General features: G+C 37.4%; 1 protein-coding gene and 1 pseudogene across 1 annotated transcript; both read right to left on the bottom strand.

The window, feature by feature from the left end:
* Positions 1-1,541: 1,541 nt before the first annotated feature.
* On the bottom strand, positions 1,542-7,876 carry LOC113291754 (annotated as a pseudogene).
* A 58-nt stretch (positions 7,877-7,934) lies between these two features.
* On the bottom strand, positions 7,935-9,531 carry LOC113291753 (DNA topoisomerase 3-alpha-like). The gene is made up of 2 exons (XM_026541249.1): positions 9,315-9,531; positions 7,935-8,479 (listed from the first exon to the last, which is right to left on the bottom strand). The coding sequence occupies exons 1-2, from the start codon at positions 9,529-9,531 to the stop codon at positions 7,935-7,937; spliced, it is 762 nt and encodes a 253-aa protein (XP_026397034.1).
* Between the last annotated feature and the right edge of the window lie 1,089 nt (positions 9,532-10,620).

Raw genomic sequence — 10,620 nt, 5'->3', positions numbered from 1 at the left:
CTAGGTTCGTGGACTTGAAGTACTGGAAAGAGTTTTCAAATTCGAGCAGAAATTCTCGGGTTCGAGAGCTTCGCTGGGTCGCAGACTGGGTTCGTGGACTTGGCTCACGCAACATAGTTTGATAACTCAGCAGAAATTCTCGGGTTTGAGAACTTCGGCAGTTTGCAGACTGAGTTCGCGGACTTGGCTGCTAGCCGATATCCAGCATGGGACTTATGCAAATATGTGTTTCCATAACATACTTATGTCCACTATGGTTATGTAATCTAAACACTCATTCCAATCATTGAAACATTCTTAGAGAACGTTATACAGTTGTTACACTATTTCTTGTCAAAGCAATTTTCAAGATGATCGAAACATACATGACTTGCGTCTCTCACCTCCACAAGATCTTCCCAAAATTGAGTTCTCTCATTATAACCACATGGAGAATAGCCATTACGGATTTCCGATTTAAAACCATCAGCTAAAGAAGTAGAAACAGTCGTAATGCTATTATAACCAATTCTCTCATCATCTTTCTGAAATTTTGTTTTATCCCAAATTGAAAGTAATCCTCCACTGCTACCCACAGAAGGATGATAGAACCAATCTGAATCAGAATCATACCATAGTTGCCTAACAAACCATTGATTCATCTTCATGATTTTAGTTTCTTGAATAAGACATACTGAACATCTTTGATTGAAATTAAATCCTTAAGAGCAGTAAATTTGTCATAAGCATTAAGACCACGTATATTCCAACAGATAATTTTAAAATCCATTAGAAACACTTACCTCTTTTTCATTACCTTGGCACATTAATGTTTGAAAAGATTTGTTGTTGTCATGGAATTATCATTTTTATTTAAGAACTTCCTCTCTACAATATGATTTCAACAATTTATGATTCGATTGTCTCCGCCTTCCATTTGGAGGTGGTAGGTATATGCATGGACGGAAATGAGAGGAAATATTAATTCCTTCCGGTTTTGTTTGCTATCAACAGCGATTTTGGGTTGTAAGCCGTCGACGTTTCTACCAAGAAAAACGCTTCCATTTCTAAGATTGTGATTAGCAGATACGAGTAATTTCTAATTCTGAGTTTTGAAATCCGTGCTGACTCATAAGGTGGCGACAGCAAGAAAATTAGTATCCAAGTTCGAAACTCACTCGTCAACACAACAATGAGAAAAGAAAAATCAATTTTAAATCCTCTGATGATACGATATTATGCTAAAAGTTAAAAACACAGTAAATTGTTGCCGTGGTTTGTGGGGCAACACAAACCTTCAGGTAGACTAGAGATGACAGATTCAAATTGGTACCAAAGAATTTTAGTTCATCAACAAAATTTCTATTTCTATGAGCAGAAAGCTTCAGTATTCCAGATTCAATCATTAATCTTAATAATGTTTCTTTGTTTTGATCTTACACATTCCTATAACACACCGAAAACATCAAGAAACACAAACCTAAGGGTTCACATTGATCCCTCGTATATCTGCTGAACCTACACACATGCTTATCTCTAATTGTTCCCACTTACAGCAGCAACAGCATGAGCCACCCCAGTATTTGTTTGGAATTCAAATGAGAAGCAAGACTTGACCAGCAACAACGCAGTCACATTGTTGAAGCTTTAGTGAAACTCGAAAACCTGGAGAATTCATCTTGTAACAGAATCTGTGGGTTGCCTTCCTCAATCTATGAAAGAATACATAAAAACAAATAGAAAATATGTTCAGTATCATTGCAATCATTTCACTGAGACCCATCAAATTGATCTTAGTTCCCCCAATGTGCGACAAATGGGAAGCCTTCCCTTGGATTTTCAAGTTCAAAACAAAAGTCCAGTCGATAACAAGATTAGAAATAAAAGAGACTTAAAGATGTGTGTTATAGCTCACCAGGCTCCCTTGGTCAAGAATCAGAATCATATCCATGTTCATAATGGTGGAAATCTGATGAGCAATGGTAATCACTGTTCTGCCTTTGGTTTCACTGGATATAGCATTTTGTAGTAACTTCGCTGTTTGAGTGTCTACATTGGCAGTGCAATCATCCAAACAGAGTACCTGCCAGATTATTGTCAATTAGCATTTGAATGAGATTAAACTAATAACTTGCATCCCGCACAGTTCCGTTCTAAGGATTAAGTTAAAGTATTGCCTTAGAAGATTTCAACAAAGCACGAGCAAGGCACAAAAGCTGCCGTTGCCCAACAGAAAATGAAATTCCATTTTCTTTCACATGAATGTCCAGGCCTCCTGCTGCTTCAACCTCATCCTTAACATGGCAATTCTCAAGAGCCTCCCAAATTTTTGAGTCGCTTGTCACCCCGTATGGATCGATATTGTCCCTGAGATTGATGAGATAAAAACCACATGAGATGCTTTAATATGAAAACAATATATAGATTGAAATTCTTTTTTTTATTCAAAGAAAAGGAGTAATCTAACACCAAATACCAATAGGAAATACAATTTCTTAGGGGTATCACCTAAGCAGTCCTTCAAACAAAATGGGCTCTGAGGAACAACAGCAAAATGTGACCGAAGATCTCTAATAGCACAGTCAGCAATATCTACATCATCCACTATAACACACCCTCCACATATTGAATTAAGGCGAAAAAGGGCATTTATCACACTCGACTTTCCAGCACCCGTTCTTCCAATTACTCCAGCCTGATCACAAACCACAAGAGAGTTCGCTTATTTGGATGTCTAGTCAACACAACGGCAAGGACACTATATGTAAATACCAATTTCGAAAACAAATCCATATCAGGCTTGGATGTGTGCTGACCTGTGTCCCTCCTGCAACAGTAAAAGTAATACCCCGGAGAGCAGGTGGCAAAGATGGCAGATACCTTGTCAAAGAAAAAAGATGGCAAATACCGCAAGGTAACATCTTGAAATTCTATCTTTCCTAGGAAGGGTCAATCTTTATGCAGAGGTTTGCATCCCTGAAATTCTTCTTCGGGGACATCCTTATACTAGATATAATAGTATCACCGAAAGTAAGTTGAGAAGCAAACGAACACGCAAAAAAAAATATATATATTTCTTTTTTTTAATAACGACAGGAAATAGATGAGCGCTGTCATAAGTATTTGTCAACATGTCTGGGACCTTGCACACAAGTTCCGTACCTGCAGCACCCGTTTAACAGAAACCATTTCCTTTTCTGTTTCAGTGAAACTGGATAAGAAACTGCTCAACAGAGATACAATTGGAGCCGTATACGAGAGAGCCAAGCCCACCTGAACCAATGTTTAGAATTCATCAATGGTTACCTAATCAGCTAAAAAACTGAAGATGAAATACAGTACACGTAAAACATGAACAGAAAGGAAACGGGGATATCTTACTAGTCCAGGTGTACCCAAGATGATAGGAAACTGGGCACGGCTTCCAAGAACAGCCATCAGGGCCACGAAAGAGATTATAAGTGCTGCTAGCAACTACAACATAATACTTTAAGAAACGCCACAAGAGAAGCTATTATAGACTACAGATATTCGTATTGATAAAACAAACATGAGTCAGATTGGTAGAAAAAGTGGAACAAACATCTACACTAGTTAAAAAGAAAACGCAACATACTACCACTGATAGCAGTTACCAAAAGCAGAAGAGTTAGTGAGGCATACTTGTAAGCGCAGAGAAAGCCATAAACTTGCAATCAACTCTGAGTACGAGGTTTTCTGATACAATGCAATGTGATCCATGAATCTACCTAAGAAATAATCCAGTCAAGTATCATCAAATGCTGTTACTTTCAGGGTGATAAAAAATCATCTCCATCAAGATAGAATAACATACTAGACTAGTCTACTCATCTAGCAAAGAAGGAAACTTATTATGCTGGCATAATTTTGTTAGAAACATTTTACTGTGGCACGATACCGTCAAGAGACTAGTCCCTGAGAACCTTCTGTTACAGGTGGAAGGTTGCACCATTGCAGACTGCAACAGTTTACTTATATTTAACACATTAACACTAAATGAGCAAATGATCACTGAATTTACTTTCCTTAACAGGATCACTAAATGGTTTATCTTATAATCAACTAAGTACACAATATCAATAAATTTTAGTGACTTGTCCCACCATTCATCACATCACATAGTAAACAGACTGTTTATACTCAAAAACGATAGATAACCTTTAAAAATATACCAAAAAGGCAAAAATCTTCACTAGGAAAGGAGGTTTCTGTGATATACCTGCTATGAGTGTGATATACCTGCTATGAGACATTCATATTTCAATAGGTTACAACTAGCATGACTAAAGCCTACAAAATTAATAGTTCCACAAATCCCTTTTAGCTGAGAGGAAGTTGAGTATCACTAGGTACATTCATGATTGATAACTTGAAGAAGGATGTATACTTGTTATAATTCTACATTATCATATCAAAATTAACTTCTTCTTTTTTGATCAAATTAACTTGCTGAACAATTCATTTTACCTACCTTTGAATCTCTGATAGTTGATGATCCATCTAGTGTTTCTGTGAAAGATGTATAAATAGGAGAACGAGAAACACTGTCAAGCCTCCGCAGCTCACGGGATGTAGCTCTATAGTAAGACTGACAGAATTGACAACTACATGTTAGATTGACGATGGAATTTACATAGCATGCTTTGCTTTATCAAAAGAAATGAAAGTCTGCAGCCTCAAATACAAGATAAGCAATCACTGCAAAAGGTACACCAAAACCGCAGAATAAAGGAACGCAAGAGACAGTAGAAGAAAAATAATGAAGAAGAAAGAATAAGAACAGAATCCCCAGTAGTGAGATTGCGGGGACAAGTTTGGTGCAAGACAAAAATAGACATAAAATATGAAAGAGGGTACCGAGGCAACTTCAGTCCCAAAAACCTGATAACATGTCCGCAGGGCATTACAGTACACAATATGTATGGACGAATGTCAAGAGAGAGCAAGTCAAGCACACGGCGCCACAAAATATAATTACGACCTACTGAAGTAGAACCGTAGCTACACAAATATGAGTTATTGCACGAATACCTGTAACTTGCTGTAAATATACCACAGCGGCAGTAGCAGAAGCAAAAATATGACCTGCAGAATCCACCAACCGCAGAAATCATATATTATAGCTAGAGAGAGGAAAAATTAGAACTCAACAAAGGGAGCTCCACCATCATTTTATAGTAGTTATTTTTTTTTATATAAAGGAATGAATGCGATACTATTGGTCAATAGTGTGTGAAAGGAAAAAATATGGCTACCTGTACATATGATAATACTGTTGCGATACCCACGAGGCCAACAAAATTAGCTAAGAGAATGTTAAGAATGAAGGGAAGGGAGTCATCAATCATGTACAGGTCTGATGACAATCTGCACGAAAATAGAAATCAATAGGTTGTAGTGGAGTTATTAAGGTTTCTCAAACATATATCATCCCCACCTGTTCAGCAACCTTCCAGTTGGTGTCCTGTCAAAGAAATTTACAGGTGCGCTGATCAATTTGTTTAGAAGGTCACTGTGCACCTGAACTGCAGCTCTTAGACCTCCAAATGCAAAAGAGAACACCCTTACCAAGGTTAAGAGAGAATTTAAGAGACAGAAGACAGAGAGAACAACCTGTAAAATTGTAAAAACAATCTCATGATTAGTCAGAATGAAAATTTTCCTACTCCTGAACTTTCTAACATTATCCATGATCTCTTGAGAAAGTAAATATCATTCTACTATGTCAATTACCAGATAAAAGGATGTGGAATAATTAGCTTTGTGCCTCCCCGTAACAGAATCAACCCAGTATGATAACCACAAATCATTTCCATTACGTGACGCTTGCATTAAAACAGCTGAGATACAAATTATAATAACCACTGGCCAGCTGGAAAATTCGGCATATGCTCTGCAAGATGCAGACTGATCAGCATATGCTAAAAAATTCAAAGCATAAGAACCTAGTTACATATATTGTGACAGGTCAACTGAAAAACTACACTAACGTCGAATCTTAACACCATGATAAATGTCTACATGAGACTCCTTTCTTTAGTGATTAGAAAAACAGATTCGTCCAAATATAGCTTACAATGATTATAATCACCCTAAGATGTACAGAGAAGGAAGACATTGTACCCTTCTATGATATTTACCCATTTTATCATATTGTGGGATGTAGCACTCACTTATATACGCTGAGTTGAACTTTTCCCTCCTTTCTCAGCTCTGCTTCAATGAATTCTTGTGGTTCATCCTGAGCAGTTGCAGTGTTTCCTTGCAGCAGGACGTCATATTTTCTATCAATTGAAACTCCATCCTGCCGTGCAAATTGGGACGCTGAAACCATTGATTCTTCAGACGATGGGACTACTACATGCGGAGAGATTGAGTATTCAGCCAAACTTCCTGCCCACTTGACTTCTCCTTTGTCCATAACAACAATCATGTCAGCAGATTGCACTGCCTGTTGGGTTAAAATAAAAAACACATGATTCCTTTGTTTCTCATATTTCCTAAGAGTATTAAGACAAATTTTGACTATCACAAAAAAGCTGGGTCAAGTCAAGCCAAATGGGTAACATGAACAATTCACCTTTGTTTCAAGCTCACCATTCAAAGAAACCGAGATAAAACTTAGCTAAAAGTTTAACGAACTAATAAATATGTTTCTCAACCTTAGCTGGGACAATTCGTAGATGACATAGATTCTTTTGCTCTTACTATTTGAGGAATTCAGTCTGTTAACAGACTACTAGCCTCTTGCAATCATTTTAAATGCTTATAATTATTATTTGAAGATTTCAGTCTGTTCACTAAAAAAAAAAAGACCACAGATACCGTCAAGAAGAAAATAACAGAATATCACGATTAGATCGAACATAACGAAGAAGCATGCTTTAAGTTCAAACTGCAAGCACTAATTCAAAAATAATATAGCAATTAATACAGATGACATAGATTTTCATCGGCGATGCAACTAAACCAAATATTTCCTTCAACCTGGAACAGGGAGTAAATCCAACGCAAAGTAAAATAACTAACAGCCAGAGACTCTTTTGCACCCGAACTTAAGAAGCATAACAAAATAAATATCCGTATACTAAGAAAATAGTGAGAAAAGTTTACAAGCCTGCTTGAACATTTTTCAAAATGCAACAAAAGAAATGGGATGTTAAATCAAGTCTCTCGGCCTAATATAGCTAAGTTCCAAAAATAGTCAATTTCCTGGTTGGACAAAAATCCTCCTCCTCTTTTGACATTCAGAATATCGGTGCGTTGTCAAAAGGCAAGTATAACATCCAAGTCTACACTTTCCCGACGGGTGCTTCAGACCACAGACCACACATTGGATAGCAGGATTTGACCTAGAAAATGTGGGAGCATTAAATGTTCCACATATACCTCCCAACTCTTTCAAAAAGCCCCGATCGCATACAACGCAAGCCAAATATCCCAAACCGTACACCACTGATGTATACATCACATTAAAATGGAACATTATATTATTTAATAACCCACATCGCTCACAATGCGCGTCTTGGGGTTCTGCCTTATCGATGCACAGTGGAAGAAACACCTCTTGGCGACAGTTAACAGTCCCATAGGTTGAACAACTAACCAGAATTTTTTTTGCTGTAGGTAAGTACTTCAGATACCACACACCTTTCCCGCAAGGACATTGGCCCATGCACTGACTTTTTTCCCCTAAACACGCCTCCATTCCTCTTATCAGCTGCAGTTGATTCTTTACTATTACATCCTTATACCAAGTTACCAATCTACCCAAACGGCTGTCTAAAACAGTTGCTAGAGTTTTACCTGAGAGTAAGTCAGACACATCCTCTTTCATGAACGAATGCAAGTCGCCTTTCCAGAGCTCGATTCCCATGTTTTGAAAACCAATTACGAATCCTAAACCAAGTCTTGTAGGTTTGATTTCCAAACCCTCATTCACAGTAATCTTGTTCAATTAAACGATACATGTTTCCTCCCAAAAGTTGTTGAGCGTCATCCCCATATAAATGATGGTTTACTAGGTGTTCCAAAATAGCCCTCAAATCACCTACACTAATCTTCTGAAACCAATCTGCTTCTGTTCTAGGATAACAGATCAAACCAGCTATGTATAGATTTTCCGCTGCTGCTGCTGTTTGTTGAGAACTCATTTGTAAGAACTTGGATGCCCGGACAAGAAGCTCCACTGTATTCAATGGAGGTGGAGGAAGAAAAACATCCGGGAGTGCCTCAACATCCAATACAATTGCAGTTGCATCTTCGTAGGAGTTCTCATAGAATTCAAGAATTTTAGCACCATCTTCATTACTCCCACTCCAGCTAAATGTGCTTGATTTCCCGCGGTAAGTATCAGTGAATTCTAGATTCATATTGTTTAACCCTTCTAAATGCAATTTAACTATTTGACCCAATAATTCCGTTTGACATCTTCCAAAATTTAAAGTAGTTACTCGGAATGTTAAAAGGATATACTTTTCTAAAAACAAATGTAAGGAACCTTGTAAGAAAATAGCCAACTCTCAAATCAAATTCCTGTCTATAATCAGATAGACTTGATACAACAAGATTAAGTGGACCTATATTTCTCACAGCGTAATTGATATCATCATCAGTGAGGGTACTAAATCTGGCACGTTTTTTTTTTTTTTTGATAATACGGCGTCTTAGAGTAACTAAATGTTCACTACAGATCCTAAATACTTCACAAGAGATACTTTCGCCCTCAGTATCACCATCTAACCAGAGAATTAGAAGATCATTATCTTTAACTAGTTCTTGTATTTTGTTTACTATCAGGGTGGTAGTCCTCAAGGGAGTTGGGGGAGTTGGGTGTAGTTGTGTTTTTTCCCGTTAGTCGTGAGGGAGTTCGAGGAAGTCTCTCAAAAACCCCGTTAGTCGTGGGAGAGTTTCGAAGAGTCTCCCAAACTCCCTAAAAAACGTCGTTAGTCGTGGGGGAGTTTGAAAGAAACTCTTAAACTCCCTGTTAGTGGTAAAAATTAGAATGATAGGGAGTTTGTTTTTCTTGGGAGTTCTGGGGAGTTCTAAGGAGTTTTTAGTGTATTTTTGCCTCACTCCAAATCTCTCAAAAAAGTAGAGATTTTGGGAGAGTCTCTCAAACTCCCTACACTCAACACACCAAACTCTCTCAAACTCCCTATACTCTCTTACACTCCCTCAAAATCCCCAAGATTCAAAATACATTAAACTCCCTCCAACTCACTCGTGGACTAACCCCCTGATGTGTTTTTTTGCAGAAAGATAATGTTTATGAACCACTGCTTTAGATCTATCTAATAAGTCTAACAACTCACCTTCTTCCCAACGAGTTTCGTCTTCACCTAGATTTATCCCTTGAAGATGACCATTAGAAGAAATCACCGTCATTCTCCAACCTTCTTCTTCGTAATTAAAAGTATGTACTGCCGGTGATCCTCGGGATGTCTGAAAATCATTCTCCGATAAACATCTGGAAATTCTCAGGGCAGATAATGGCTTTTCTGCAACATTCAACACCCGCAAAACAGACATTTTGAGAAGGCGGCGGAGGGATTGTAGGAAGGGAGGTAGGGGAAAAGGAAACAGAAAACAATCCATATAGGGCTTAGCATTTGGGGTTTCTAAAACCACTTAAAAAGTTTAAGTAAAGTTTCACCTATTTACCACCCACACTTTCCCTATCTATCACCTAGTTTATGAATTCTAAAAGGGTCTATCTATATTTCATCCCCATTTTTCGTTCACCACATCTATCGACAGGGCTGTGATCTTATTCACACGCTGAAATTATCACATAGGACCAGTAATATCTTACTTTTTCAAAAAGTGTTGGTTGAAGGTCCGTAGTCGTCGCACCTTAACAGAAAAAAGCAACCATCGTAAACGAATTCTTACTATTTTTCTTCCACTCTTATTCTCCAAACCTGCCCTCAACCAAATTGAACGGGAAAAAATCCCATAAGATCAAATCCTAAGGCTACATCTTCAGAACTAATGAGACTCAATTTGATTTTAGGTATTTTTTTTTTCTAAAGTAAGTTTAATGTGAGTTTACTTCTATATTTGTGTGATTAGGGATCTTTACAACCAATTCGTTTCGGAGAAAAGATAGAACTAAGATTAGGGTTTAAAATATGTAATTGCATTGAAAAACATGGCAAGAAGGTTTTATGGAGAAGATGAAATTGAATGGATGTTGACAATGAAATCAATGAAGTATCATGTCTATGTAATTAATGGTAAGAAGAAAGCTGATAAAGATTACGCAAAAAAGGGTTGGAACAAAAAGACAGAAATTTCGTAACTTTCTTCTTAAGGTCGGATAAAGAGAAGCATTTGAAAAAAGAGTATTTCTCTCACATGAACCCGATGATGAAGACTAACGTAACCTCTCTCTAGATAATTGTTGTAAAGTAGATTCAAATCAGATAGCTCTTCTGCAACATCTTAATTTATTAGTTGTTTCAAATCGTGGTGAATTATGTGTATATTGGAGTCCTAAATTGAAGATGGAGTATATATATGTATATAGTTTAGACTTGATGATGATGAATCAAAATCATATCCCTAGCATATTACCCACGGTAGGTGGTGGCGAGTGGTGGTAGAATTGGCCCTGTA

The sequence above is a fragment of the Papaver somniferum genome, chromosome 6, assembly GCF_003573695.1.
Source record: "Papaver somniferum cultivar HN1 chromosome 6, ASM357369v1, whole genome shotgun sequence".
Lineage (NCBI taxonomy): Eukaryota > Viridiplantae > Streptophyta > Magnoliopsida > Ranunculales > Papaveraceae > Papaver > Papaver somniferum.
This window is presented reverse-complemented; position numbering and strand designations above follow the sequence as displayed.

What these genes read in the sequence shown, in the direction of transcription:
- LOC113291753 (XM_026541249.1), bottom strand. Translation starts at nt 9,531, where the DNA reads ATGTCTGTTTTGCGGGTGTTGAATGTTGCAGAAAAGCCATTATCTGCC. An exon ending in CGAAACTCGTTGGGAAGAAG is followed by an intron (nt 8,480 to 9,314) that starts GTGAGTTGTTAG and finishes ATTTGTTTTTAG; the next exon opens with AAAAGTATATCCTTTTAACA.